General features: G+C 36.0%; 1 protein-coding gene across 1 annotated transcript in view; it reads right to left on the bottom strand.

Moving 5' to 3' along the window:
• LOC135079842 (sodium/potassium/calcium exchanger Nckx30C) overlaps positions 1–14,346 on the bottom strand; it is a 111,887-nt gene that overhangs the window by 66,106 nt on the left and 31,435 nt on the right. Inside the window, exon 2 of the mRNA XM_063974457.1 lies at positions 270–293. Coding sequence (XP_063830527.1) covers positions 270–293 — 24 coding nt within the window. The remainder of the gene's footprint in view (positions 1–269; positions 294–14,346) is intronic.

The following is a 14,346-nucleotide window of genomic DNA, read 5'->3' as shown; positions in this document are numbered from 1 at the left end:
AGAAAACTTTTATTTGCTTTCAAGCTTTGCACTGTCTTAGTAAATAGTGTTTTCAATTTCAAAACAGTAACTCAATTTCAAATAATTTCAGTAATTTTTATTATTTTCATACAATTTTATATCAGTATCGATACATTTTATCGAAACTGAGTTACTGTTTCCCAACACTATAGATAAAGCCTTAAAATGCGATGAAGCGAAATAGGAAGGTAATGATAAATAAGTTTATAAAAAAGTATAGTGAAGTGCAAGGAATCGCAATCACTCACCAAGGTCTGAGCGGCTGCCTGGTGCTGTAAAAACAGGCTTCGGTCAGTTAAGCCAGTAAGAAGTAGCGTTGTTGAAAAATCGAGTCTTTTTTATCGATAACGATCGATGCCTCTCACTATATCGATAGAGCTCTTAAATAGTGACGTAGGTCTTCGTAGGATGGTATCAGTGTAAAATATTGATAGTTTTGAACAAACAATTAATCAAAATCTTTAAAATGTAGATGAAAAAGGCAAATGTAAAGTTATGGAGCGCGCGCACGGGTGACGTGTCATCGTAACGGTGTGTCTCTCCATAGATAAAAATAAGTACTACATTGTCTCTCTTATTCTCTTTATAAAAGTGTAAAGAAGAAAGACATTTTGTCACGGTGACAAAAAATTACCCGTGCGCGCATAGCCATACTCCTAAAAACGTCTCTATCGATATAGCGAGGTTAGATTGATCGATATCGATAAAGCATCGATTTTCCGACAACATTAGTTGAAAGTTAGTTAGTTAAGCAAAGAGTGAGTTCAGCCGGTAGATGAGAGGGTTTAAACAAGAGCCTGAGGTGGTACATAAAATAGACTTTGTCCTAATCTAATTACTTTAATACCTTAGTTTTGAACGATATGTAATGTGATAAATGAAAAATTTAATGTTTCAGATGTTAATTTTGGAATTATTTGTATAACTGTGTTTAAATCTAAAAACTATTTTAGACGGACCAGTGGTATTATACAGCCATATACTTAAAGATTTATGATGCATCTAATGCCAGAACTATGTAGTAAGATAACTGTTCCAATACGATAATGTTATTGTTTATGGAATAAATGACTATGACTATGACTATGACTATGTTACCAATTTAGTAAGGTTCTAGTTGAAGTACCTAGTTAAATTAAAATTATATGTAGGTAGAGTTTGTTTTACATAAACCGACATAAGTATATTAACTAAATATATGAGTTGTAACTAATTGAAGTCATTTTAATCCATTGAAGTAATATTAAGTACATATCTCAATGTTTTAATCCTGGTGACATAATTTTAAGCCGACATAGGCGTCCTACTTATAGCTAGCGGAGAATGGAATCTAAAAAGATGAATAAATAATGTGACATAGTGACATAATACTCAATGTTTAATCTAATAAATAACGTAAATTCACAGCTCGTTTAAAATTAATTTCCAATTCAGGGTTGATTGATTCCTATGATTGACCATTAATAAATTAAATATCGCCCACGCGGCACGCGTAATCAAAATTCGTTTCATTTCTACAATGTGAAATATAATTGAATGCCTACACTTTGATTTGGTATTTTAGGCGAAATAAGTTCGTCACAGTAAAAATAGTACCTAATTGGTTACTAAAAATAAACTATTACTAATGCGTAAAAAAACAGGTTTTTATAAGTTTTGTGGCAAATTTGAAAACATTTTTGGAAGTAAGACGTTGTAGAATTTGTGGATGTATTGTTAATTTCATAATATGGAATATTTAGGCTGATTGTTTTTTGTATGGAGTTTGACAGATTTTTGACGTTTGTCAAAGTTAAAGTAAGGTAGTGCAACCCGGCCTTAGTGTTTGACTAGGGCATGATTTACTAAAACTTGTAAAACGCTTGTAGGGTATCTGTTAATTCTTAACACAGTCAGTTCCTGAGGGGAGGGTGATTTTGTGACGGTCAAACGTCAGCTAGACTTCAGATTTGTATGGCCTGTTACGTCATAATGTGTTCAATATTACTCCTCCCGATTCCGTGGAGGGTAGTTGAACGGGAAGCATGGTCGATCTGATTTAATGGTTTCAATTTATTATTTAATGGACTTTAGTGTACAAAGGACAATGTTCGTTCTCCATACATTGTTCGCCTAAGAACCAACAATTTTGACATATTACTACCCGAAAGCGAAATAATACGATTCTGTGTGTAAGAACAATGATTCCTGATGGACACTTGCCATAAAATTAATGATTAAGAGTATTAAATCACAGCGATTTTATAATATGTCGTTTATGACAACATGGCGTCTAATGTATTGTGTGAATGTATGAACACCGATTCGCGAAAAATGTTTTGTATTGTCGTCACGCCGAGTCGCAGCCAAATAGTATAAAATAATAGAACAAGTTTTAGAAATACAACTCGGCATTCCACTTTTATAATATGCCCACATATTGCACGTAAATAAACAACATGAATCGTAGGTTGTTTCCACCCTTGTCATCTGACACATGAAATAAACTCCTATTGTATTATAGATATCGAAGCCGTATCGTATATAATAATAGAATGGGTTTTGGAGATCACTCGGGGTTCCACTTTTATAAAATACCTACATATTGCATAAAAATAACACGAATCATGAGTTTTCTTTTCACCATTTACATCTGACACGAGATAACAAACTCCTATCTCCATGACTACCGTCGTAGTCTATGCCAAAGACTACAATATTTTAAGCAAGAAGTTTCAAACCTTAGCGGCTACGGTAACCCCTGGGCCACATACATCATGATAACATTCGGTCGACACCGGAACGAAGTCTTGCGATTATGCAAAAAAGCATCGTATTCTAGTGCGGCTATATCACGTTCAACCGGGGTTTTAATTCGACTAAAGTCCTGACTAAAGACTGGAAGAAAATACGCCGCATTGTATGAGCACTTCGTGTTCGTTAAAGCGGCTTCAGATCTAGAGCCCACATAGTTTTCTTTCCAATAATATCCGCAAGTAGCGCTGCATGATCTTTACAACAAAAACGGCAATAGTTATTAAGGTGCCAAAATTATATGATTACTTTGGCACGGTATTATACACGTTCGAAGATTTGTCATTTTCATTCATTTCATCATCATCATCATCATTTCAGCCACAGGACGTCCACTACTGAACATAGGCCTCCCCCAATGTCTTCCACATCGCACGGTTGGTAGCGGCCTGCATCCAGCGCCTTCCCGCTACCTTTATCAGGTCGTCGGTCCACCTTGTGGTGGGTTGACATTGCAGAATATGACTTTTGATAGGTTCATCATAGAATTCGGCGGGGATATCCTCACGGAGGAAGTTCGTAAAAGGGCGGAACAAGATCTTATAATAATGCAAGGCCGAAGCTGTAACGCGCGTGCTCCTACGTGTAATCCTTCGAGTATGCAATAAATAGTAATGTCTGGTAAATAGTGGTAATACGTATCGTTCGTTCGTTCGTTTCAGCCGAAAAGACGTCCACTGCTGGACAAAGGCCCCCCCAAGGATTTCCACGAAGACCGATCCTGCACCGCTCGCATACAGGCACCTCCCGCGACCTTCACCAGATCGTCGGTCCACCTAGTGGGAGGCCTGCCCACGCTACGCCTTTCGGCTCGTGGTCGCCACTCAAGAACTTTCCTGCCCCAGCGGCCATCAGCTCTACGAGCTATGTGCCCCGCCCCGTCTATGTTTATATGCGCTACGATTACAGGGTATCATTTTGCATAGTCGCAAGACTTCACTCCCCTGCTGTCAAATCAATGTCGCATAATGTTGTCGCAATGTGTGTGGCCCTTGGCCAAATCACAGAAGCCTATGCGAAGAAAGAGCACTTGAATGACAATGAAAATCAGGGTTACCATTTTATAAGATCTCCTCACTATTGAGGGTAACAAAGTAACATTAATAATCTGGTGCAGTCCTGTTGTCCCCCCTACTTGGCCCCCCTGGGGGAGCCAACAGGATTTCGAAATCCTGTTGTCCCCCCTGGCTAGGGGAGACAACAGGACTAGATTTTTAATCAATGATTTGAGGACTGTTGTCCCCCCTGGCAAAAATGATTTAAAAGCCATACATTTTTATAACATTTAAGAAGGACTGGACTACCTGAATGAATGCCAAATTGCCAAACTGAATACCGAAACGTATGTCAAATAATAATATAATTAACATTTGGATAACGAAAAACATATAAGTTCTTGGTACCGGTACTATTTTAGACTATTTCAAAATCTGCTTTACTTGCTTTTAACAGATCGTTTTGAATTATCCTTACTAAATAATATTATAAATGCGAAAGTAACTTTATCTGTCTGTTTGTTACGAATTCACGCCTAAACCATTGAACCGATTTTGATATTTAGATAGTTTTGAGTCCCGGGAAAAGTCTTGGACAGTTTTTATCCCGGTTTTTGAAACAGTGATGCGCTCTATATTTTTTCTATGACAGACAAAATTTTACACGGACAAAGCCGTAGGCAAAAGCTAAGTTTAGTAGTTTTTACGTGAAAGAGTATCAAACATCCATACTCGGTCGGCCGTTTGGTGTAGTGGTTCGAAACGGACTACTATTCCGGAGGTAGCGGGTTCGATTCGCGCACAGTACAAACATTTGTGTGCATGAACATATTTGTTTGTATTGGACTGGGTGTTTTCTATGTATAATAAGTATGTATTTACAAAAAAAAAGTATTTAAGTATGTTTATATTCGTTGTCTAGTACCCATAGTACAAGCTTTGCAGTTTGGGACTAGAAGCGCAGTGTAAAATGTCCAAGGATATTTATTATTATTATTTATTATTATTATACTCACAAACTTCCGCATTTACTTACAACATTAGTAGGTAGGATGCTAAAACTGAATAATTTTAAATTAATCATAATATTCAACAAATTACTTGCTCAGTGACAGTGATTCAACTAGCGGCCGCCCGCGATTTCGTCATATTATTTTCTATCCTTTAATAAATAAATTCCGTTCTTAGTGGATGTCTACACTCTATGGAACCTACTAGCTGCCAAATTTCAAGTTTGTAGGTGTTAGTTAATATCGGCCGGCACCAATACCTATCAAAATTGTAATTAATACCTACTTGACAAACGTTTAGGTATTCAGTTTGGCAATTTGGCATTCATTCAGGTAGTCCAGTCCTTCTTAAATGTTATAAAAATGTATGGCTTTTAAATCATTTTTGCCAGGGGGGACAACAGTCCTCAAATCATTGATTAAAAATCTAGTCCTGTTGTCTCCCCTAGCCAGGGGGGACAACAGGATTTCGAAATCCTGTTGGCTCCCCCAGTGGGGCCAAGCAGGGGGGACAACAGGACTGCACCAATAATCTAGCCATTAATTACATTTATTACCTATACGAGAAAGTAAAGCAACATGCGGTTTTATTTTAATTTGTAAAATATTTGTAACAGTTTGTTCCAAGTTTAGTTTTACAACAGTATTGCTGTTTCAGCTGTCACTGTGAAGCTTTGGGAAAATAAATAAATAGAAAAAATATTAACATAAATATTTATTTAAGTTTTTATGTTCATTATCATAATATGCCAATTTAAGTTACACTGTGTGACAGTCTTTGACAGTAAACAAACTCTTCAGCTTAATAATACCTACCTACAGGGCGTTTTTATGGTTACTCTTGCTGATGAAACAAGAAGGGTTGTTTCTACTACTGAAATACAACTACTTTTCTTACAGGACCAATATCAAATTCTCAAAAAAATTCACATCCTCGTGATGGTGATAATTTCTATGGAGAGGTTTTTTTTTATATTCGGTCTCTTGGGATAAGTTATACCATTTGAGCAGTAGAATTAATCCTTTTTATTTGATCACATATAAAAATAACACAAGTGTTTAGGAAAACTTCTTCTTTGGTATGGTATCACTACGGAGTTATAATGTCGGCAACTCTGTATCACTGACTTGTAACTTTCAAACAGTATGAATAATAAGGGCACCACATTGGTTTTCTTTCTGAAAAAAGGCTTTCACTTTTAGTACTAACCCTTTAGCACTATTTCATTGAAATAAAAATACATTAAACGCACAGAAGACTGAAATTGAGTCAACTGACGTGACATTTATAATTTGTTGACATTATGACAGTTTGACAAGACTAGGGATTGAAAAAGTTTTAATTGAAAAAGTAAAATGACAATTTATTAAAACGATTCACAAGGATATAATCGATTAAAAATATTTATAAAATGTTCTGATACTTGCCTGTAGCGATTATCCAATCCTGGTTTCTACTGAAAAACTACCTCGTGGCAAGATTTTAATAAAATAATAAAATCTTTATCTTCTCTTTCACAATCTATAAAAGTTCATTTGGTCTATTATTATACATGTGCTATGAATGAGGGTTTTCGCCATTGAAAAATACGCCAGATGGCAATACGTAGACGTGAGGTCCAAATGCTGCATGATTGGTTATTTTTGACATGACATTGACAGATATCCATTAGCATAGATTATGAGAGACTGGCAACTATACTAGGTTGATATATGTTTCTCACACTTCAACTGGCATTGGATTCAACATCGGATTCTGACACTTTTACAGTTATGATACCATGAATATCAGTTTATGGTCCTAATTATTTTTATTTTATTTACGACCTTCGACCAGTTGGACACTTTAGATAGCTTCTTGTAATAGTGTCAATATCTTTTTAGCTTTTAACGCAAATCTAGTCTTCAAAGCAGTTTAATCGATTTATTTTATTTTCAAAATCGATATTTTATTGTCTATGATGGCCGCAGGAACATCACTATACATGGACTCCCAGCAATAAAGTACGGTAATGCCTCGTACAGATTTTATCGGCAAAAATTATGGAACTTGATAGGTTTTAGACCATGCCACGCACCAAAACGCCCGGAAGTTGTAATAGTATTATAGAATAAACGTTAAAAGACTTATTTATTTAATTTTTCAATGCTTAAGTGTCCATTAGAATGAAAGGGTGCTTAATGTATTAAAAAAAATAGAAAATAATTATGATGGGTTAATGTTTTTGGGCGGTTTTTAGGCGGTTTTTGACAATGTCCTTTGGTGTTATTTTGTGTTCTAAAGTGCAGTGAAGTGATAAATTATAAAAAACATTGAAATACTTCGAATTTGAGCGCGCATCGAGTGTCGAGTGGGTTGTCGTATGAACAACCCGCTTTGGACCCGGTGGCGTCTCGAAACCTGCTTACGGGCATACTTAACTCCACGGAATCCATGAAAAATCAATAGAACTGAAACACCACGTTCTATTGATAACTACCTATGTCAATTATTTTTCACTCGACATTGGCAGAAATAAACCTCCCAGAGAGGTTTGGTTGCCACTAAAAAAAAAATACTCCTCCCGTACCACTCGCATACCTCAGGCAACGACTGAGTTAAACGCTATAACAACGATTTTTCGGACATTGAAACCCGTACAGAATACTCAAACCATGTTGAAACTCTCAGCACTTTTAAATCTAAAACTTATCCCATTCTTCTTATCTTACAAAACAAACTAAAACAGCTCCATAGCTCAAGTTAACTGCTGAAATGATTTGTATCTGAACTCGATATACGTCGCAGCAATAAAATATTTTATGTCCCATTTGAGTAAAAGCTTCAACAAGGTAGAGCGTTATGAAGACTTTGTATGATACATGCTTGGCTCACTTTGAAATACGGATATAAAATAAGGTGATAGGAGCTTGCTGTACCTACTTAGTCTAGGATTCGATTCTAACGGATATAAAAATTATGTCATTGTTAGGTACGGGAATTTTCTGTGTTTATTACAATTTGATGATTTTTAGGATTTTTAACTCTTTCTTAGCCTAGCGATTTTTCGTCGGCTGATAGTTCAATCGAGCAGTTGATCAGTATGGGCATGTATGAAAGTGCGCACATTACACCGATTTGATTTGGCCGATTCTTCATACAAATTAGAATCGGGCCCAACTATCGGCCAACTAAAAATCGGTGGTCTGCGCCTAAGCTTATATTATAAGATCAATTCTAGCAAGTTTTAAATGCTATTCTTCGTCAGCGATAAATACGAAGTAACTCTTCATTAAAAATATTATGAGTAGGATTAAACGCCACATTTCGCTTACAGAATGTCTTAGTCATGTTCATAAATTTTATAGTCGCCAATAAAGCAGATTTGCCTAAAAATTGACTAGGTATGTATCGATTAATCGATAGCTCCGACTGAAAATCACTCTACTATCAATGTTATTCATATTATCGATACTATCGGATTAATTCGTACAATCGATTGGATCGATAGAATCTGACTATTTATAGTCCTTGGATAGACCAACAACTACAGCTAGACCAACAGCTAACAACTGTATATCGATTTTTAGGCAAGCCTAAAGTCTGGTCTCCGAGCACGTAGAATTTTGTCCAATGAAGCAACCTATCCTTATCGCTCGCGCGTAATTATATTGTTGTCGCAACTGTGCGACGGGCGGCAGCAGTGAGTGTTAGTAGAAAATGCTCACACATTTAAATACGCTACCAAAGCCTTTGCGCTCTAAGCACTCCATCAACAGAATTTCACAAACATATTTTTCGCACAGAGATCGGCCCCTCGACGATACCTGGACAGTGGGCCGAAACAAGAATACCGCGGAATTTGGCCTAACTCGAGTAAATCAACACAAAGCGGCTTGAGGCGCGGAACGACCCACTGGGGCATTCGAAGATTATTGTGCGTGGAGAACAATATTTTGTTTGTTTTATTTGGAATTGGACGTGGACGTTGGTACAAAATCTTTGAGTTAGGTATGGACGACGGCACATCGAGATTTATTTATTGAATTGCTTATCATATCACAACTTGCACACATGACACCTATTAGCTTAGCCATTGGATTAGCTGCAATAGGGGCGAATCTGCAACAATAATGGGTAGCCTGGTGTGCAGTCGTCTGTTTGAAAACGTTTGACGGGAGATAACATTGATATTACATCAAGTTCGGCTTTTGTTCATAAAATGTGCAATAAAAAGTCAAATAACTTTATCCGAGGATTTCTACAAAGACCGGTCCTTCGTTGCATCCAGGAGCTTCCCGCGAGCTTTACAAGATCGTCAGTTCACCGAGCCGAGCTAATAGCTCAAGTAAACACGGGTATCAACATTAGCACATAGTATTATTTGTCTTTGTCTTCTACACTAATATTATTAAGATAAAAGAGTTCATTATTTGTTTGTTTGAATTGAATAGGCTCCGAAAGCACTTGAGCGATTTGAAGAATTGTTTCACCATTAGAATCCTACAATGCCTGATGAACATATAGGCTATAGAATATTTTAAAAAGCATTATGAAGTTTGCAAAGTCATTTAAGCTTTTAACAATTCCTCATTCGCCACATAACTCTTTAGTTATATTAACAGGATTAACATAGCCGCTCGTGAGATAGCGCCATTTGAAAAATAAGTTAAAACTGCCGGATCAAAAAGCTTTGTTGATTGCAATCCGAAAGCTCTTTCGTGACTCGCAATGTTCTATCTCGAGCTTTCAGTTAAGGCGACAGTTAAAAGCGTTTTATAACGAAGCTCTATAATTAAACATTGATGGATTCTTTTTTAATTCCGTTTCAAGTCTGTTGAAGTACTTTGGAAATGTGCCACTAAACAAAAGGCTTGTGTTGGGATTTTTACGGGTTCGTTCCCAAATGGGACTTTATTCCTTGCTATTACCGGGCTAAATATATGTAAAAAATAGGTGTATCATTTAGGAAACGTAAAAGGAAAACAGTTGTTTGCTTAATGTATTTCTATTACTCTAAAAAATAAATCGTCGAGTTTTTTTTAGAATCTTTCGTGCGAGAGGGTGACTCATATTTGGTTGATCTTTTAGTTTGTTTGTCGACAAACTAACTTTTAATGAGACTTTAACTAAATCTTCATCATGTTTTGTTATCTAATCTCTAGTATTTTAAAGTGAACTTGCTCTCTGTCTACAAGCGCGTTCTGACTTCTGCTACATAGCAGGGTATAGCAAATTGACGGGCCTAAATACCTGAATGTCTCCAACTTCCTCATTGGCCCTAGAGCAATTCCAAGTATACCATCAATAAAAGCCTAATTAGAGTCATCAAACCTCTCAGTCATTCAATTAGAGCCATTAGAACTTCATAACTATGAGTTGTTTTCTATGTGTAAGCTGAGGACACGTGTCTCCAGCTGACACATCTGTATCTTCGTAAATATTTATGCTACGATAATGTATTATACCTCAAAAATTACAGTCGAATCCAAATAGTAGGCTTTCCACTTTTCAAGACTTTAGCTCAAATACTGTTAAAACCACGATCAAAAAACTATGTGCGAGCTGGAGTACCGTGTCTCCAGCTTACACATCTGTATCTTCGTAAATATTTAAGCTACATCAATGTTTTATATCTCATAAATTAAAGTCGAATAAAAAAACCCGACTTCAATTCTTTCAAAGCTTTATTTCGAATCGTTTTCGAACTACGAACCGATACGTATGTGTAAGCTGGTGACACGTAACACACGGTGGATTATTAAAACCGTATAAGTTAGAGTTGCGTTTTAAAGATCAAATAATTCGTTATAATTAAAGTACACACGAGACATAATTTCAAATCTCTAGGTCTCTTAGTTTCAGAATTAAAAGCCAAAAACTATTTTCCCGCCAAATAATTCAAATAATATGGGTCGACTGCGACGTTGCCGTTCCGTGCGTCCACTAGAGCAGTCGAATTTGAACCTAAAAACTAGTACTGTTTGAATCATTTTTATTTGTAGTTTAAATCATTTAATTTCGATTATAAGAATTTTAGACTAGGAGCCGGCTGATTTCTGTATTGAGTACCTAATAACCTATAAAATATTTTGATAATAAGTTTTTATTTTGATCACAATGTTTTATTTAATCGAGGCAAAAACATTGCATCTATACTAATATTATAAATGTGAAAGTAACTTTGTCTTGCTTTCACGCCTAAACCACTGAACCGATTTTGATGAAATTTGGCATAGAGATGGTTGAGTCCCGGGAAAGGACGTAGGATAGATTTTATCCCAGTTTTTGAAATATGATAAAGATTTTCATCATTATCATATCATCTGAAAATTATAAATAACTTGAAAAAATCGAGTATTCGGGTAGCCCTAGTGATACTCTACCTCTGGGCTTCGGCTTGACAGTACTTTTTGGGAAACCTTGTACAGGTGAACAATGGTGGCGCCCCCTATCAATGTGTTTGGTGGGACAGTTCAGTTTAGTGGGTCTTTTATAGCTGAGACGGTTCATTGTTCAATACAATCAATTCTTTCCTCTCTATTATTTTAGGTGCCTTATGTACGTATAGATTACGCACATTCTTTTTATATGAACGTAAGGGTGGGATTTAGGGGGTCACAAAACCGGTTTTACCGAAACCGAAAAAAAAAACTGTATTCAGACATGGCAAAACCAGGTTATTCTTGGAAATATAATAGCTAGAATGAAATACTAAAATAACAATCAAAAACGTTTTTATTCAGCTTGATTATTATCACAGATCAATTAACATTTTTAATAATTAAGGTCATGGACCTATAAAAAAAGTCGGACGGATTCTCATCAACAAAATACTGTGACATTAGGATACACCAGCTTGCCTGTACGTACAGGCCGGCACGCACACATTTACACCCTGATACACCACTTCGAGTGCAAACTTCACACAGTTGACACATTTAAGCAGCGAAAAAACAACACGAATACGACATGTCTTGTGTGATGAAATTGTGTAAAAACCGTTCTGTTCGAACAAACAAAAATTAAGGAATCACATTTCACAGGCAAAATAATAATCCAATCACTTATTTCCCGACATTAAAATATTGAAATTAATTGAAATCAAACGTCATTCACTCGAAAAAATAATACGTCAAAGACCCGTGTTCTCAGTTATTTACGTGGGAAAATTACCCGAAATATGGGAAATTAATAATAATTTTAGGACTTTTTAGTTATTTATTACGCATACTATGGAAATAAAATAATTTATCATAATAATTGTGTTTTAATGGGATATATTTTCATAGGCAAATTTGATCCTTCCCAAAAATGTGGAACTGCAAAATTCAAATTTTCTTACATTGATTGCAAGTCAGTGTCAGGTTGTATGTTAAAAAAAAATCTATCAGAGATAATAATAATATATTGATGATGCATAAGATTATGATTATAATGTACACAAGATTCGTAATTTGTAACTGCGTGAATCATTTTTGATCAACATTATGTACATAACTACATACCCTGACACACTGACTTGCAAACAATGTAAGAAAATTTGAACATTGAAAATTTCGCGCCTACCTCAACGCATTCACCTTTCATCCTTTTAAAATGGCACGGAATAATTCTGTCTACATTTCCAAGTAACATCTGCCGATCTATGTTTTTCTTAAAATAAATGGGTAAAATGTTTTGGCTAACATGGCATCCCTAAATTCACTCACACAATAGACAAACGCCAAAATTTTGAGTCACAGTTTAGTTGTAGCGCGAGTTCCGTCCGCCTTTTTTTATAGGTCTATGACTAATAGTATTAGTTTTGACTTGGCTTTGGTGTCTTTTTTTACGGAGCTAGGGTCAGTGGCCGCCGGTTCTTTTAAAATGCAGTCATACAAATCTTCAAGTTGTAAATATGCCCTTACTGCAAAACTCCAAGCAGCCCAATTCTCGCGACCCGTTAGCTTTTCAATTGACATTGAATTACTTCCAGCCATTTTTATGTACGTATTTTCAATAACATTAGCTGAAAAACTAGAAATCACTCGCGAGCCCGGTAAGTAAATAAAATACTTTTCAAAATGCAAAAATAAACATAACGGCAGGCTTAGGACGGCCCATAACCTGATGAAATTAAACAAAGCTTAATATGAAGACTTTATATTTTAGACATGGACCTATAAAAAAAGTCGGACGGATTCTCATCAACAAAATACTGTGACATTAGGATATACCAGCTCGCCTGTACGTACAGGCCGGCACGCACACATTCATACCCTGATACACCACTTCGAGTGCAAACTTCACACAGTTGACACATTTACGCGGCGAAAAAAAAACACAAATACGACATGTCTTGCGTGGTGAAATTGTGTAAAAACCGTTCTGATCGAACGAACAAAAATCAAGGAATCACATTTCACAGGTAAACTAATAATCTAATCACTTATTTCCCCGATTTTATAAACATTAAAATATTAAAATCAAACGTCAATCACCCGACAAAATAATACGTCAAAGGCCAGTGTTCTCAGTTATTTACGTGGGAAAATTACCCGAAAAGTGGGAAATCTATAATTTTAAGACTTTTTAGGTGTTTATTACGCATACTATAGAAATAAAATAATTTATCATAATAACTGTGTTTTAATGGGATATATTTTCGTAGGCAGATTTGATCCTTCCCAAGGGCGTGGAACTGCGAAATTCGAATTTTCTTATATTTTTGAAAGTCAGTGTCAGGTTGTATGTTAAAATCTATCAGAGATAATAATATTGATGATACATAAGATTATGATTACGTAGGTACACAAGATTGATAATTTGTAACTGCGTGAATCATATTTTGATCAACATATGACACTGACTTGCAAACAAAGTAAGAAAATTTGAAAATTTCGCGTCTACCACAACGCATTCATCTTTCATCCTTTTCAAATGACACGATATAATTCCGTCTACATTTCGAAGTAACATATCTGCCCATCGATGTTTTTCTTAAGATAAATGGGTAAAATGTTTTGGCTAACATGGCATCCCTAAATTCACTCACACAATAGACAAACGCCAAAATTTTGCGTCACAGTTTTGTTGTAGCGCGAGTTCCGTCCGCCTTTTTTTATAGGTCCATGAATTAAGGTAGATACACTTTACTAGAAATCCGATGATCTACGTTCTTGTCGGGTATCACTAATGAAATAAAATTCCTACTTCATAAAACTAATTAATCAGGTAAATTATTTATCACAGATCGATCAACTTTTAATAACCTAGGTAGGGTAAGTTGGGGCACAATGTTACACGGGGTACAATGTTACAATGCATATTTCTCCGTCCCTTTCTATTAGTTGTATGATGTTGGTATACACGTTTGTCAAGCTCATAAGAGCTGCTGAACTGAGCCGCTGAACATCATACAACTAATAGAAAGGGACGGAGAAATATGCATTGTAACATTGTACCCCGTGTAACATTGTGCCCCACCTTACCCTATACTTTACTGTGTAGTAGAATACTGGTGATCCACGGTCGGGTCGGGGAGGTTTCCGGCTTTTTTTTTTTT

The sequence above is a fragment of the Ostrinia nubilalis genome, chromosome 17 (assembly GCF_963855985.1).
Source record: "Ostrinia nubilalis chromosome 17, ilOstNubi1.1, whole genome shotgun sequence".
NCBI lineage: Eukaryota > Metazoa > Arthropoda > Insecta > Lepidoptera > Crambidae > Ostrinia > Ostrinia nubilalis.
The sequence above is the reverse complement of the archived record's forward strand: the minus strand, read 5'-3'. Positions and strand labels throughout refer to the sequence as shown.